The sequence below is a fragment of the Dermacentor albipictus genome, unplaced genomic scaffold, assembly GCF_038994185.2.
Source record: "Dermacentor albipictus isolate Rhodes 1998 colony unplaced genomic scaffold, USDA_Dalb.pri_finalv2 scaffold_33, whole genome shotgun sequence".
Lineage (NCBI taxonomy): Eukaryota > Metazoa > Arthropoda > Arachnida > Ixodida > Ixodidae > Dermacentor > Dermacentor albipictus.
In genome coordinates, this window is record NW_027225587.1 from 1,132,497 (window position 1) to 1,150,490 (window position 17,994).

The 17,994-nt window shown below is 45.7% G+C and overlaps 1 protein-coding gene across 1 annotated transcript; it reads left to right on the forward strand.

Annotated features, from left to right (window-relative positions):
• Positions 1-15,764: 15,764 nt before the first annotated feature.
• On the forward strand, positions 15,765-17,093 carry LOC139052779 (uncharacterized). The gene is made up of 3 exons (XM_070529854.1): positions 15,765-15,889; positions 16,089-16,159; positions 16,773-17,093. The coding sequence occupies exons 1-3, from the start codon at positions 15,783-15,785 to the stop codon at positions 16,907-16,909; spliced, it is 315 nt and encodes a 104-aa protein (XP_070385955.1). The 5' UTR covers positions 15,765-15,782; the 3' UTR covers positions 16,910-17,093.
• Positions 17,094-17,994: the final 901 nt, after the last annotated feature.

Sequence of the window (17,994 nt, forward strand, 5' to 3'; positions counted from 1 at the left end):
GCGAAGGCCTCCATCCTAGCTCGATGGAAGGGGCAGCGCCTAAACCGTCGCCTCAGAAGTAAGATCTCCAAACTCAATACAGCCATCGAGGAGAATTGTCAAACCCTCAGCTGGCAACAATGGACTGAGCTGTGTAACACGGTGGATGGACAACTTCATCGCCCCTCCTCGTGGAAACTCCTCCAACATCTGCTTGATAATACCACCACCCACACTACCCAACAGGATCGGCTGCGAAGCTCCTTTATACAGAGACCCTTAAGCAAGGTCCACAACAGGTGCTTGACTACCTCTGCACCAGATATATCTCCAGGGGAAAAGTCAGACCACACAGCAATTACATCGGTGATTCAAACCCTACACTAGACGCCGATTCCAGCCTATCTGAAATACATGCTGCTCTTCGCAAGCTTAACGGTCGTTCTGCTGCAGGGCTAGACGGGGTCACTAACAAAACCCTTCGCAATCTCGATGACGAGTCCGTGTCCCATTTGACTGAGTACATCAATGATTGCCGGCACAGTGGCGCCCTGCCAGCTGCCTGGAAGACTGCCAACGTTATCCTAATCCCAAAGCCTGGCAAATCATCTAGCCTTAATAACCTAAGGCCCATCTCCCTTACTTCATGCGTAGGCAAGGTGATGGAACACGCCTTCTTAGCACGAATCAACAGTCACCTCGAAGACAACTCTCTCTATCCCCACACCATCATTGGATTTCGTCCTCACCTTTCTACTCAAGATGCTATGTTGCAGCTCAAACATTAAGTGCGAAACGATCGTTCCCGTAACATGAAAGCCATCCTCGGACTCGACCTCACTCAAGCCTTTGATAACGTTTCCAATGCAGCTATCCTAGACCAGGTCTCCAACCTCCACCTGGGAGAGCGAGCCTACAATTACATTCGTGACTTTCTCTCCAATCGCACGGCCACCCTCTCGGCCGGGGATTTACGACCAGACCAGCTTCCCCGTGGCAGCAAAGGCAGCCCGCAAAGTTCAGTTATCTCTCCCATGCTCTTTAACTTAGTCATGATGGGCCTTGCCCAGCAACTACAGCGAGTCGACAATATCAACTATACCATAGCGGCTGTTCGCCGGCTAAATCGCAGCTTCTGGTGTACAAGCCTATTCAGCGGGGTCGCTCTTCCAAACACCAATCTTATCACCAACCCTGTGACGTCATCACCCTACGCCTTCCAGATGGCAGTTCTATACCACACGTCCCTAGTATCCGGGTCCTCGGTCTCACCATCTCTACCAATGGCTCCAACGCCTTGGCTCTCAACAAGATCTGTGCCCAATCTCAAAACACCCTACGACTTCTTTATCATATCTCTAACCGACGAGGGGAAATTAAAGAAAGCATCCTCCGCCTCGTCCAATGCTTTGTCATGTCACATTACCTAAGTTGCTGCGTACCTCAACTGGTACCGGGCTGAGCAAAACAAGCTCGACACCCTCATACGAGGGGTCTACAAGCAAGCACTTGGCCTCCCGCATTGCACCAGTACTGAACTCTTCAACCCACTGGGAGTTCGCAACAACCTTCCCGAACTCATTGAAGCCCAACAACGCTCTCAGCTTGAACGGCTCACCCTTACTGAAACGGGGCGCTTTTTTTCTGTCCACGCTTGGCTTCACCTACCATCAGCGACAGGGCCCTAAACAACCGATCCCGACCGACATCCCGTACCTGGATCTTCATAGACCCTATCCCTAGAAACATGCACCCTGAATATAGTAGGGCCCGGCGCCAAGCTCGGGCCGGAGCTATCATAAAAGCCCTTACTCACGTACCTGGCGTCACATTAGTTGATGCAGCCCAATACTCCCATGGTACACGATTTGTGGCCGTCGCCACACGTGATGGAGTTCTACACCACGCCTAAAGCGTCACTACCTCATTGCCGAGACGGCCGAAGAAGTGGCCATCACCATGGCCACATTAGATCCCACCTGTCACACCATCGTGTGTGACTCTCGCTCAGCCGTCACTAAATTCAGCAAAGGCCGCATTTCTCCCCAAACTCTTCGCATCCTTTGCCAGGCACCACACTCTAAAGACAGCATATTCTCCCTAACATGGATCCCGGCCCATGCGGGCCCTGTGCACTCGCACCTCCCCAATCTCAACGAGGTCACCCACTCCATTGCGCGAGGCCTAGTCAACCGCGCCGGAGTCACTGGAGATGAGTTGGAAACCAGGGACAATCTGACAACTTATAACGATCTCGTTAAGGCCTTTTACCTCAGTCGCCGAACCTTCCCCCCGCCTCACCCCAAGTTCAGCCGGGCGCAGGCTACCACCCTGCGTCTGCTACAAACAAACACGTACCCTTCACCCTCCCGCCTCCATCTTACATTTCCAGACGTCTACACTGCCACAGCACGTCTTCCAGACGTGCTGTGGCATTCACCCGGCTACAATTCCGCATATGCTGTGGGTGTGCCCAGCACAGTACACACAGACTAATACCACGACTCTCTCGTCGAGGTTGCATGAGGCTCTGTGGAGCTCCGCCATTGACGATTAAACCTGGGTGACCCAGCACACCCGCGAGGCGGTGGCGTGGCAAGCCCTCGACATCCGTTCATGAGAGGCTTAGGACCGGCCATCATAAAGTGCTGGTTGCACAATAAAAGTTTATTCCTCCTACTCCTTGACTTGGAGCAGTGGGTACGTGCTTCTAGGTCTGTTCTGGTGTTCAATGCACCTCTTTGATGCCAACTTCAGTTACTGGCCATGTGTGTAACGAGTTGGTTCTTATGCTATTTTCGAAGCCGAGGTGTTGCCTCCATTCCAGAAATAAACAAAGCCAGCTGTAGCTTAAGACCACAAAAGACAAACTTTATAAAAGGAAAATCAAGCAAAGGCAAGCATCGTAGTTGATTTGGCTTCTCAAAACCACCACGTCGGTTCACAATCAGCAAATGCAAACAGAGTGCGTGCAAGGAAGTGGTCAAGCTCAAAGCAAGCTACTGGCTTAGCGTCGTCCTGACAAATGTACAGTGTTAACCACAAAGTCGTAGTTCATATCATCAAAACGCTGGAAAGGAAGAGTTCACTGATTCCTTTTTTATCGTCGTGAGAAGTTGGGATGGCGTAGGCAGCGCATCGGCGCTCGCAGATGCTCGAAGACGGTCGAATTCTGCAGCTGTCTTGTCGTCGAACGGCCGCCCGCTTCTCTTGACAGCGCCAGCAACGTGACAGGTCGTCGGGGATCACTTGTTCCTGCTTTTGTCGTTGTCGGTAGACGGCACGCCCCCAGGAAGAGCAGAGTGGGCAAGGTAGAGGCCTCCGGAGCCCGTGTACATGCACACGAGAAGCTTCCACCTCTGAACACTGGCTTTATTCGTTGATCGTACCTCCGACATGCCCCAGATGCCCTCATTTTTCTCTTGTTCTTTTCCTTTGCATGCTCTGGTACACACTGATAGGTCATTTGCTTTTTTTTTTACTTTATTGTGACGATCGCTGCGCTCGCTCCGACCCCATGCAGCCCGTCGTCGCGGTCGCATACCTTGCGCATTAAGCTCGCGCGGCGCTGTGGGATCGCATGCGTCCTCGATTATCGAATCATGGCGAGTTAGGGCACATCAGCAGACAAGAAACCCTTCTTTAAAGTTTTTTCAACAGAATAAAAACATTCTAAATTGGCGCGTGACATGTTTAGGGGGATGAAATTCCCATAATTTTAACAGACCAACTTAGCTGGAACGGTCAAGATGGTTCCCATAATCCTATCTCGAGTAACTATGCATACTGCACACATCTAGGCACATTTCATAGTTCTAAAAAACACCATGCAAAATTAAACTTAGGTGCCTCAAACACACATAAATTATTGCTCACCAAACACAATGAATGCACCTGAAGTTTGTAACAGTCGCCTAGCCGTTACCGAATGACACCTCGAGTCCATACAGTTTTTTCCTCTGAGGCACAAGATATGCAACATCTTGTGATCCAACGTACCGTACTCAGTTTGTTTCCGCAGCGAAATATCACCTATCACAGCGAAATAGTTTGTACTTTCTTTCACAGCAAAACAGCTCTTCGTTTGGTATTTTATCCGAAAGCCAGGTTTAGGTTAAAGCGACAATATCAGCATTGTTGATCAATGCACACATTTCATCTTCCTTTGGCAAAAAGCTGCGAACGTTTGTAGAGAGCACTATCAGGTTGCTGTTAGCGTAAGCGCCGCCACCCCTGGCTCTGTCCTAGCTGCCCGAGGAAGCAAGTGCGCGACCAGAACGAAGGTGCCACGGGGAGAAATTGCCGGCATTGGTTGCGCGTCTGGATGGTCCTATTTCATATACTGCATCAGTACTGCAATCATAGCAGTAGCATGTTTCATTACCAATTAATTTGTTGTAGCACAGTTTGAAAGGGCAGTTCAGTTCTTTGGCATAATTAGTTAGTTTCCGTCTAATACGACGAGTGTTCGCTGAAAAATCTTCCCACATGACCACTCTGCTTCGTTTGAGTATGTGAGGCTTAGAAAAAACCGTTTCTGTTGTTTTGTAGGTGGAAAACTTTACTATAACAGGTCGAACTTTGTTGGTAAAAGATCGCCCGATCCTATGCGCGCACGCAATATTATCGCCAGATAAGGTTATTTCGAGAGATTGGCAGATTAAACTTAAAACATTTTCTTCTGTCTGCTGCACCGTTTCTTCTGTCTGCTGCACGTTACCATCGATTAAAAAAATACTAACTTGTCCCTCCGAGAGCGATCTTCTGCTTCATTATAACACGCGCGTAGCCTAAGCGCCTCGGTTTCGAGTTAGTTTACGCATTGTTGTTAATTCGCACTGTACATCATCCAAGATAGATGTCCGCTTTTCGACAGATTCTAGACGTGTAACTGTGGTAGAAATATCTTTTGTAAATGATTGTTGCTGATTCTTAAGCTCCAAGATGTCACTTGAGATCGTCATCTGTGTAGCTTCAATCAAATTGAGCGTTCATGCATGTCCTTCATTAAATTGTGCATCTCCGTAAGTTGATCATTCATGCGACCCAGATTCCGCTTGACATCGCCGCATATTAACAGCAGGAATTCACACAAAAGCACAAATAAGGCTTCTAGGCATGGAAGCACCCCGATACAGCAGGAGTCATCATCATCATCATCAGCCTAGTTACGCCTACTGCAGGGCAAAGGCCTCTCCCATACTTTTCCAACTACCCCGGTCATGTACTAATTGTGGCCATGTTGTCCCTGCAAAAGTCTTAATGTCATCCGCCCACCTAACTTTCGCCACCTTAATCCGCCCACCCACCTTATCGTCAGATAAGGTTATTTCTAGAGATTGGCAGATTAAACTTAAAACATTTTCTTCTGTCTGCGGCACCGTTTCAGAAGCGTTACCAATGATTAAACATATACTAACTTGTATATACTAACTTGTAATACTATTGCCGCGCAACCTTGAGCGATCGGAAAGCGCGTTTTGCGCTCTTGGCCGGCGGAGAGGGGAGGCTTCGTTCCGGCAGCGAAGTTCTCCACATCTCTGTCAGGAGCCCGGTGGTGGTCTCGTGCTGTCGACGCCTTCTCGGTGAGCGCATATCCCCCCCCTCATCTTTTAAGAGGTTCAATACATACAAGCATTTGTATCGCAAACCAGATTTATTTCAAGGGAATTTTCCACGTCTCAATAATTTCTCTCGTCGTATTCGAGTGCTGATTGCCGTGTTATAGTTTGTTAACGAAGCTTTCCCCCAAGTCAAAATATTTTAAGGCAGTTTTCCTAGTCTCTAAAGCCGCTCGAGTTCACGCTGCTCCTCTGGCGGCCATTTTTCCAAGAAATTAGGCCTTCCACTGGAGGGGACGTCCACTGGAGGGCAAAGGCCTCTCCCATACTTCTCCAAATACCCCGGTCATGTACTAATTGTGGCCATGTTGTCCCTGCAAACGTCTTAATGTCATCCGCCCTCCTAACTTTCTGATGCCCCCTGCTAGGCTTCCCTTCTCTTGGAATCCAGTCCGTAACCCTTAATGACCATCGGTTATCTTCCCTCCTCATTACATGTCCGGCCCATGCCCATTTCTTTTTCTTGATAAAGATGTCATTTACCCGCGTTTGCTGCCTCACCCAATCTGCTCTTTTCTTATTCCTTAACGTTACACCCACATTCTTTTTTCCATAGCTCGTTGCGACGTCCTCAATTTCACCAGAACCCTTTTCGTAAGCCTCCAGGTTTCTGCCCCATATGTGAGTACTGGTAACACACAGCTGTCATACACTTTCCTTTTGAGGGATAAAGGCAAACTGCTGTTCATGATTTGAGAATGCCTGCCAAACGCACCCCAGCCCATTCTTATTCTTCTGGTTATTTCAGTCTCATGATCCGGATCCGTGGTCACTATCTGCCCTAAGTAGCTGTATTTTCTTACCACTTCCAGTGCCTCGCTACCTATCGTACACTGCTGTTCTCTTCAGAGGCTGTTAAACATTACTTTAGTTTTCTGCAGATTAATTTTCAGACCCACCCTTCTGCTTTGCCTCTCCAGGTCAGTGAGCATGCATTGCAATTGGTCTCCTGAGTTACTAAGCAAGGCAATATCATCAGCGAATCGCAAGTTGCTAAGGCATTCTCCATCAACTTTTATCCCCAATTCTTCCCACTCCAGGTCTCTGAATACCTCCTGTAAACATGTTGTGAATAGCATTGGAGAGATCGTATCTCCCTGTCTGACGCCTTTCTTCATTGGGATTTTGTTGCTTTCTTTGTGGAGGACTACGGTGGCTGTGGAGACGCCATATATATCTTCCAGTATTTTACATATGGCTCATCTACACCCTGATTCCGTAATGCCTCCATGACTGCTGAGGTTTCGACTGAATCAAACGCTTTGTCGTAATCAATGAAAGCTATATATAAGGGTTGATTATATCCTGCACATTTCTCTATCACTTGATTGATAGTATGAATATGGTCTATTGTTGAGTAGCCTTTACGGAATCCTGCCTGGTCCTTTGGTTGACAGAAGTATAAGGTGTTCCTGATTCTATTTGCGATTACCTTAGTACCTACTTTGTTGGCAACGGACAGTAAGCTGATCGGTGTATAATTTTTCAAGTCTTTGTCGTCGCCTTTCTTATGGATTAGGGTTATGTTAGCGTTCTTCCAAGATTCCGGTACGCTCGAGGTTATGAGGCATTGCGTATACAGGGTGGCCAGTTTCTCTAGAACACTCTGACCGCCAACCTCCAAGAAATCTGCTGTTACCTGATCCTCCCCAGCTGCCTTCCCCTTTCGCATAGCTCCTAAGGCTTTGTTTACTTCTTCTGGCGTTACCTGTGGGATTTCGAATTCCTCTAGGCTATTCTCTCTTCCACTATCATCGTTGGTGCCACTGGTACTGCATAAATCTCTATAGAACTCCTCAGCCACTGGAACTATCTCATCCATATTAGTAACGATATTGGCGGCTTTGTCTCTTAACGCACCCATCTGATTCTTGCCTATTCCTAGTTTCTTCTTCACTGTTTTTAGGCTTCCTCCGTTCCTGAGAGCCTGTTCGATTCTATCCATATTATAGTTCCCGATGTCCGCAGTTTTACGCTTGTTGATTAGCTTAGAAAGTTCTGCCAGTTCTGTTCTTGCTGTAGGGTTAAAGGCTTTCAAACATTGGCGTTTCTTGATCAAATCTTTCGTCTCCTGCGATAGCTTACTGGTTTCCTGTCTAACGGCGTTACCACCGACTTCTATTGCGCTCTCCTTAAAGTTGGCCATGAGATTGTCGTTCATTGCTTCAACACTAAGGTCCTCTTCCTGAGTTAAAGCCGAATACCTGTTCTGTAGCTTGATCCGGAATTCCTCTAGTTTCCCTCTTACCGCTAACTCATTGGCTTCTTGTGTACCAGTTTCTTTCGTTCCCTCCTCAAGTCTAGGCTAATTCCAGTTCTTACCATCCTATGGTCACTGCAGCGTACCTTGCTTAGCACGTCTACATCTTGTATGATGCCAGGGTTCGCGCAGAGTATGAAGTCCATTTCATTTCTAGTCTCACCATTCGGGCTCCTTCACATCCACTGTCGGCTAACCCGCTTGCGGAAAAAGGTATTCATTTTCCGCATATTATTCTGTTCTGCAAACTCTACTAACAACTCACCTCTGCTATTCCTACAGCCTATGCCATATATCACTGACTGACTTGTCTGACTTGTCTTTATAACTGACTTGTCTCCGGCCTGCTTCTTGCCTACCCTGGCATTGAAGTCGCCCATCAGTATAGTGGATTTTCTTTTGACTTTACCCATCGCTGATTCCACGTCTTCATAAAAGCTTTCGACTTCCTGTTCATCATGACTGCATGTAGGGGCATAGACTTGTACCACCTTCAACTTGTACCTCTTCTCAAGTTTCACAACAAGACCTGCCACCGTCTCGTTAATGCTATAGAATTCCTGTATGTTACCAGCTATTTCCTTAATAATCAAGAATCCGACTCCTAGTTCTCTTCTCTCCGCTAAGCCCCAGTAGCACAGTACGTGCCCACTTTTTAGCACTGTATATGCTTCTTTTGTCCTCCTAACCTCACTGAGCCGTATTATATCCCATTTACTACCTTCTAATTCGTCCAATAAAACTGCTAGACTCGCCTCACTAGATAACGTTCTAACGTTAAATGTTGCCAGGTTCAGATTCCACTGGCGGCCTGTCCGGGGGGCAGCAAACAGTGAAACCACTCGCCATGGGCACGGCACAAGCAGCGGGTATACATTGTTACTTCTATAACAGTGAACGGGGCGATCGTTTCTCACCTGCACAAGAAACAGAAACGCATGTTTAGGACGCATGTTCACGATGCCCGTGCCGTGCCCACTGGCAAAGATCCGTGATGCTTCTTTTTTTATAGCATTCTCACAAGGTAACATTACCGATGGTGGCACTGAAAATCCGTCAGTAGCACCATCGCGCATGTCCATGTCCGGAGTTGATCTTGTCAAAGAAACGTTGAGCCAATGTATGTGCTGCTCCATCACTCCCACCACGGAATCATTGACGCATGGTTCAGTTGACGTCGAAGCGCCTTTGACGAAAAGAACGGCCTGCACAAGAAACAGAAACGGATGTTTCAGACACATTTTCACGATGCCCGCGCCATGCCCACTCTATCAATAGCAATAGCGAAAAATAATAGCGAAAAAATTGTCGACCAGATCAGTTTTTTTTTCTAGGTCGTATATTCATTTCTAAATTCTGGCAATCTTGGTTTCCATGGTCTTCTGGCTATTTTTATTAGATTTGATACGTGCAGCTAGTTCAACGTGATTTTTCGAAGTTTGCAGCCAACGAGTGTGTACGTCTATCAGTAAACGAAAACAAGTGTTCATTTGCTGAGCAGGATCATCCGGCATTCAGTCGATTCCCGCAAATGATTCACTTCACGTGTTGGAACTATGGTTGGATTCAATGTCCCCACAGCATAGCAACAAGCGCACTATAGACAAACATTCGCAAACCGTTTCACACAACATCAGTGGGCACGGGAGCAGTAAAAGAAAGGGATCATTGTATCTCCTTGCCACTAATGGAAAAGCTCTCAATAGAAAATTTGATCGCTTTTAAGATCTATATACCCTCACGTTAAAATACGTGTCTAAACGGGGTGTGTCCTAAGTCGAAGAACGCCATTGAATCCGTTCGCAAAATGTAATCGAGCAGCAGCTATAACTGTGGTATTTTTTTAAAGTGGTGGCAACTTTTTCGACGGGTAAAGAAAAGCATCTGGCTCTGACGATGTTCTATTTGATTAGGTAAGCACACTTGGGAGCATGTACTTAACCTGTAAGAGGAGGGGAATGCGATTCTGGCTGCGCAGAAATTCACGCATGGTACAATGAAATCTTCATTTTACACTTTCTTACACGCTGCTTACTTTTTTATCAAATAAGTGGCCTATGCATCTATTTTACTCGTTCGCTTGTGCTCTACTGGTATCAAGTAAGCTGCGCTAGAGAAGAAAGCAGGAAAGGTTCACCACAAGCTTTGCAGCGCTTTCCTATGTATAGCACATATCTGTTAGGTGCCATGCGTTGTTATAACAGAAGAAAAGAAGTTGCATCTCTTAAGCAAATGGCATATCTTAAGCGTATCTTAAGCAAGTCAAATTATTCTTTCACGACAACACCGAGATTATGGCCTGTTAAAAACTGCAAGGTGGCCCTAGTAAATGGAAATGTATTCCGTTTTTGCAGGAGCTAGGATACCTCCGAGATGCAGTTCCTTTATTGCGAAAAAAAAGGGACCGAATTGCAAAGCGATGCTCCCTAAATCCCAACATAGGGGTTGCCGTCTAGCCTGTCCGCTGCCTTTGGACAGTTCAATTGAAGAAGGTGAAATCACTGATAATGGGATTGGAATAAATGACAGCGGAGTAAGCAAAGCTACGCACGTTCTCATGGACACAGATGAGCCAGAATCGACGTTAGTGCCCAGACAGCTCGTGTATTATGATTACACTGTCGTGAAATCTCATTGGCATTCTCTGGGATACTATAGACAATCTTTTCATGCTGTCACTGTGCTATCTGTCTCTAATGTGGCAGTCGTTTGCTGCGCCAGAGCACCAGCCGCAATTACTCCAATCACCCCGTATGTTGGAGCACAATATTTTGCATATCTTGTGCCCCAGATGAAAAGGCTGTATGGACTCGAGGTGTCATTCGATAACGGCTAGCCGACTGTTACAATCTTCAGGGGAAATAATTGTGTTTGGTGAGCAATAATTTATGAGTGTTCTACGCGCCTAAGTTTGATTTTGCATGGTGTTCTTTAGAAGTATGCAATGTACCTAGATGTTTGCCGTGTGCATTGTTACTCGAGATAGGACTATGGGAACTATCGTGACCGTTCCAGCTATGTTGGGTTGTTAACATTGTGGGCATTTCGTCCCCGTAAACATGTCACACGCTAATTTAGAATGTTTTTATTCTGTTGAGGAAACTTTAAAAAAGGATTTCTTGTCTGCTGATGTGCCCTAACTCGCCTTGATACGATAATCGAGGACGCATGCAATTGCACAGCGCCACGCGAGCTTAATGCGCAAGGAATGTGACCGCGACGACGGGCTGCATGGGGTCGGAGCGAGCGCAGCGATCGCCACAATAAAGTACAAAGAAAGCAAATGAACTATCGGTGTGTACCAGAGCGTGCAAGGGAAAAGAGAAAAAAAAAAGGGCACCTGGGGCATGTCGGGGGTTCGATTAACGAATAAAGCCAGGGTTCAGAGGTGGAAGCTTCTCAGGTGCATGTAAACGGGCTCCTAAGGCCTCTACCTTGCCGACTCTGCTCTTCCTGGGGGCTGGCCGCCTACAACGATAAAGGCAGGAAGAGGTGATGCCCGACAACCTGTGGCGTCTCTGGCGCTGTCAAGGGAAGCGGGCGGCCCTTCGACGACAATACAGCTGCAGAATTCGGCCATCTTCGAGCGTCTGCGAGTGCCCTTGCGTTGCCTACGCCATCCGAACTTCACATGAGGTTAAAAAAGGGAATCAGTGAACTTTTTCATTCCAGAGTTTTGATCACATCAACTACGAGTTTCCGGTTAACTATGTTCATTTGTCAGGATACCGTTAAGCCAGGAGTTTGCTTTAGGCTTGTGCACGTCCTTGCACGCACTCTGTTTGCATTTGCGTCTTGTCAACCGACATGGAGGTTTTGAGAACCCAAACCAAGTACGATGCTTGCTTATGCTTGATTTTCGTTTTATAAAGTTTGTCGTTTGTGTGTCTTAAGCTACAGGTGGCTTTGTTTATTTCTGGCATGGAGGCAACACCTCGGCGTTTAAAGCAATATACGAACCAATTCGTTACACACATGCTCAGTAACTGAAGTTGGCTTCAGAGAGGTGCATTGAAGACCCAGCGCTCCAAGTCAACGTTAAAATTTTTATCCAACACCATTAGCTAGTCGCTACCGCATCTATGGTTAGCTATGTCGTTGGGAAAGAGCTTCATTGAAGGGCGGTGCATATGTACACATTGTCAGATACTCAGTGGTCCAAGTTGGCCTGACAGTTGGCTTCGAGCCTTATTTCTTCAGCACAGCAGCCTGATTTGCTATTCCTTTCTCCACAGACTAGCTAGTGACCAAGCTAGATTGGAGAATGGCTATATACAAACGAATCCAACCGTGTGAAATGGCGGGAAGTACCTCAAAAGTACATTAAAAGAGAAACAGTACAAACGTTAACTCTTTGTAACCGAGTAGCATTGTCTTCTAAGTTGTTCTATCAGAAAAAATTGTCGGAACCAGCCTGCCTGTGTATGTTCTATAAAGGAACAATGTTTCGCCGAACATATTATTTTATTCATTGACACATTTGGTGTTTGTGTGTATGTAGGTGGAAACAAGTTGCGTCTCTCAATGCTAGCCTTGTGAGGTGAAACTATTTAGTATTGATGAAGATTGCTGCATGTATTTACAGGGACTTCATTCGAATCGCTTGCGCGGTTTTTTTTTCATAACCTTTCTTCCTATTTTTCAAATACCTTTCTGGTTTCAGGATCCTTGTCGTATGTTCTAGCAATTGTACGCGGTCTGGTGCTGCCATCAGAGGTATGTCGGCATCTAGCTGTCACATAAGTATAGAAATGTAAACCGAATGTAAGTTCTATCTTGCACGAGTAATTGAGACACTCGTATACAGAAATAACTAACTGAAGATATTGTTGCGTGATTGATGGGAAGTGATCCGCTCTAGAACTAATTCACTCATTCGATAGATTGTGTGAGGCGGCCTAATTTGAACTGACAATCAAGTCTCCTTATCAAGTCTGGCTATGTCTACATACGGACAAATACATTTCGGCTATTATAGGTACTTACCACGGTGAGGTCCAAGGGCTATGCAGTGGACACAGTACAGAGCGTTCGCCAAACTCAATCATGGCGGGTTCTTCGTGTGTCACCGTATTACAAAGCAAGCATGACGAATACCAGTCCAAAACTTCAGAAATTAGCTTCGTTTGGTGCAATAGATCATATGCTGACAAGCAGTAACCTGCGGGAAAGAGGTCACTGGAATTTTGCTCAACACGTGCAGTAGTCGTTACTCGTATAAAAATGCGAGTTCCATCTACGATTTACTGAGAACTTCCAAATAGTAGACTCTCTAGAAACAACTGAGCATCAGCTTTTCCGGAGGTGAGACCTACGCAAGTTCTCAAAACTTTATTTCACTATAATTATACAGAGGGTGTTTTTTATGGATGATGAATTTTATAAATTGCCTCTGGCATATAGCACAACTTTAGTTTTTGAGATGGACAACTCTAAAAGGTCGATATCATTTGACGAGAAATCGAAATGCACAATGGAGTAATTAGCAGACTTTAGCTAAGAATTCAATTATTTACTTTAGGCCACATGCTGCAGCATAAGAAATTGAGGTGGTGAGTTCATAAGTCCTATTCAATTCAAACGACTTTTGAGGATGAAGTTGACTTCTAATTGACATCTTGAAAGTCTAAAGTCGACCCCACTACCTTTGATGTTAATAGAGGCAGCTATTTACTGCACAGGAACCCACGACCTTTTGTGGGAGAAAACAAGTAATAGGAAGTAACAACGCATTCGAATAGAAAAGTCAATCAATGTAATGAATGTCTCTCGAGCGCTGTGGCTTTCTCCTTCATCCTCTTTCACGAGTGCTAAAGTGACTGCACATTTTTTTCCCCCAGTAAACTACCAATAGGAAGAGCAAGAATGCGAGAACGCATTGCTTCCTAATGCCAAATCTCAGGTCTGAACAAACTGAGCAACCACTGTATTTCCTGCGGAATATTAAGGACCTCTTTGTTTGTGAAATATTTTCATCTTCAATTGAAAACAACCGAATGGCACGCTACTTGATATTGCATAACTTCAGGTATCCTCTGTCGTCGTGCACGCCAATTAGCACTATACGACAACTTTTAACATTTATAATCGGGATATATCGAAAGTTGATTATTTCGAATCACAACTACAATTCACCTAAACTTATCGTAAATTAGAGGGTTGTAATCGTCGCAAAATACGCCCAGAGTGACCAATGAAAACAGGGCGGACAAGCTCTGCTTTCTCGGCCCTTTGTCTGCGTCATTTAACGTCGCTTCGAACATTTCTAAATACGAATGCAAACCAACTCGCTCCCCTTCCAGTACTTCCGAAATTAATTTTAGAGCGCAGCTTTTGGCGCCCGTTTCTCCGACGACGGTCGGCGTAACCGGGCGGGTGACAACAACGAAGGAATAAAGAGCGAACGTGGAGCGCAGCGGGGAATAAAAGCCACGAGGAGAAAAGCGGAGAAGGAGGGTATGTCGAAAGCGTGAGATGAAAAGCTTAGCGCGATGACGATGGACACGAGATGGCACCAGAGTAGCACGTGTCGTCTGGGAGGTCTGTTTGCAGCGAGTGCTGTGAGAAGCGCCCACGCGTAACCCACACGCGTAACCCACACGCTGGCTTTCGCGATCTCTCGTTGCAAACTTCGCACTGTTTGAAATGTGACGCCCGAGACATTGCCCGCGCCACTTAATAAATCGCGAAATAAAAACACCTACAGAGCGGCGCTCAAATTTCGAATTTGGCAGTATCCTAGCCGGTGAACTTATGACTGCTTAGCAGCGTCAGGAAATCATACCAATCTCATAATAACAGTTAATAAGCGTATCATTGAGGATAAACAATTGTCTATAGTATATACTATTATTGACGAGTGTTGCCTACAGGCAACATAACAGAAATAAAATGGCTTGCTGTCATTTAATATTGAGTACAAAGTTTCTGGCTACATGTTTTCGGCCAAGACTGAATTACAGGCAACAAGAGTCATTTGTTCTTATACCGCAACGTAGGACGAGGAAGAACAACTATGGCGAGCAGCCCGCTTTCATGAGCTCGGCAAAAAATCCTGATCTGTACAAAGTCTGATCGGTGTTAAGGGGAGAGAGATGGATGGAAGATCTCCGTCTGCAGTAGTATCACACACATGTTGTAAAGCAAAGCAAATGTACACGTGATTCACCTATGATGAGATCTGTCTTTATGCAAAAAAGGTGAGCCGCGCAGGCAGGGCACAAAAGAAGAGAAGGGGACAACACGTTCTCGTGTGTCCTGTCTGCACAACTCACCTTTTTGCATAATGAATCCTTACCAACTAGCTCAGATTTCTGTGTTCTGAGAACCGTAAGTGGACTGGGATGAAGACCACTTCTAATTTTCCGCCTGGTATTTCCCCACTACTGCTGAAATAGCTTTCGGAAAGATTTCTTATCTCCGTTGATTACGCTTACGCTTGCAGATTAAGATGAGAAATACGCATGTCTTGTGTAAAAAAAGAGCCGCAATAAAAGGGATGTTGTGCTTTGCCACTTTCAGATTTTGACAGCGCTCATACCTTATACTACACGTCTAAGGTGGAAAGCACAGTTTGGAATTTATTTGTGCACGTAACTGTTATGGTAAATTTTATTTTAGGAATGTCATTAACGTAGACCATGTAAGCTATTCGCGTAAGACATCAGAGGGCTTTGTTTATTGTGTACAATGATGGAAGTTTTACCATCCCACCACGGTTTGTACATCTAGATTTCTTTCTATTGAAATTAACAGATGCACAATTCAGTATGCGTTTATAGTGCTCATTCGACTCGTATAGAGCATGCACTTATTATAAAAGGAAGTTTTTATTGCAAGAAGCAGCTGGTGCACTAATCCACATGGAAAATACAAGGAAAGACTAGACAACACGCCAAGTGCGAAGAACAATGTAGAAGAAAATGAGATATGATGAAGGCAAGCTCTTCTGCTCAGTTAGATGCCGGATGGTGCACATTATGCGTGACGTTAGCTGCGAAGGTGTCTCAACGCTTTGTGAAATAGCAGAGTAAGTGATTTTTTTAACATTCAGTGCTCTAGAAGGCGCCTTTTCTGCCAACTGTCGTCATTGTTTTTAAGAACGGGTCAAGCTAGCCTTAAGTCACGCTATGCTGTAGTGTATGTGGTAGACACATGGGCATTGCAAAATATGAGTTTAGAAGTGAAGCCACCCCGGGAAATTTCTGGTTGTTTCTTTTGATGTACAGCTTTACCAAAAGAAGCATGCAGCTGAAAGTGATCCTGGTGGGCTTGGCCATCTTTGGCCTTATTGCGGCTGGTGAGTTTCCTAGCTTTTGAAGTTGAGCTACCACTGATTCCGGAATCACATTGCCATCGCCATGTTCCCTGTGCCTCATGAGTGTTCGGTGTACGTTCAGAGTCTTGACAGCATTGGTATATAATAAAAGCAAATGAGAGCTTGAAATGTACCTGAATATTTTGTTACATAATAAACACCTTTCTTCACGTATAGATATTCCTTGATTGTGTCTAATGCTGCTATGTTCACATTTGCGTTGACCCACAAGCTGGTTATTGCAAGCATCACCGGCGCATTGTGCGTTCGTTGCCCAACGCTGTCACCTTTCAGCGAAATCTGCCGTTACCAAGAGCATGCTCCACTTGAACCAATTAAGCACACTTGTGCTTGCGATTTTTAACCGCTTTACTCTCCGCTCCCATTCCTTTCGCAGCGGTTGCTTCAACATAAAAGCCCAGGCCTACACACATGAAAATAAATACAAATACGCAGATCATTCACACTAAAAGATCACCCAAGACATTTATTTCGTGGTGTCATCACTGGTGCATTTACTACGTGAATACTTATGTTGGTTTTTCTGAGTTCTTCAAGGTGTTTGTGCTGTCCCTCGTCTGCATTTTTTCCCCAGAGAGTGATGCTATGTCGGCCAGCAGCTCCAGTGAAGACGAAGCCAGAGCAGATCCCGAGACTGCTGAGCGTGCCGAGCAAGGCAGCACTGAGGAGGCACGTATCAGCGGGGCATGCTTGGCTTCCCTGTGTGGATAATAACCTGACGCAAGAGACCGACACGTCTGAAAGGTCGTCTCTCGGAAAAGTAGCATGAATATTTCAAAAGAAGTCAAGGATTTGCCCCCCACCCCCCAATATGCCCCAGTGCCAAATATTGGGGCTTGAGGAATGCTGTTTCGCGGGCTCTTTTATTTAATAAAATTCCATTTAAAAGCCTAAAGTTGACCTTCAATGTTTAAAAATATTGATGATAAAAGCATTACCCACTTGGCAAGACCGTTGAAGCTCTGCGTGCGGCTAACGAAGAAGACCTCTCAGATGATCTATGCGATTCTCAAGGACAATCAATTTATTACAAGTAAAGCTACAATGTTTCACGATACAGTAGCTAATACAATAAAGGACTTACAGGAGGAGAGAAATATTACTTGTCCGACAGCTGGCCAATGAGGCATGCTTCAGCCATGTACCAGCTCTTAGAAAATGCAAGTTGTCGTCGGAGTCCACTTGTCAAAACAATGCTGAGGCTTTTCTTCTCCCCCACTCTTGATCAGTTCTCGCCAAGGTGGACCATACCACAGTGAATGTATCGCATCTTTCATTTGGCTTCAACAGAGAAAGAGAAGGCAGAGAGGTCATTTTGACTGAAGAAAAAACATTTCGTTCGTCTCCCTGCGCTGATGAAGGGGGCGCGGTAGCTGTAAATAAATGGAAGCGGAGGATATAAACACCGAACACAAACACATGCGCAGCTGTGGGCACGTGACAAATTAGACCAGTCAACAATGACCTAGGCTGTAGAAACCTGTTGCTAATGGTAAGCCAAATGTATTCGTCACGTTCTACTGCAGTGGCGAGTGAGGTCGCAGTTGTGAAGTGGTCAGTTCCGTAAGTGGGATGAAATAAAAGCGATGTAGCATAGCCGCTAGCTGTCGTCTTGGTAGGCAGATAAAACAAGCACTAATAACGTGCTTCGTGCTCTGCGTAGTGTTATGCAAACGCCACGTTCTTGACCATCCCAATAGAAGCCAAATAACTCGAAAATATTGCTTGCAAACCTCGCCAACGAATCAGGGATGCCTAATGTTGGAAAGACAAAATCAAGAAAGGGGCTGACAGAT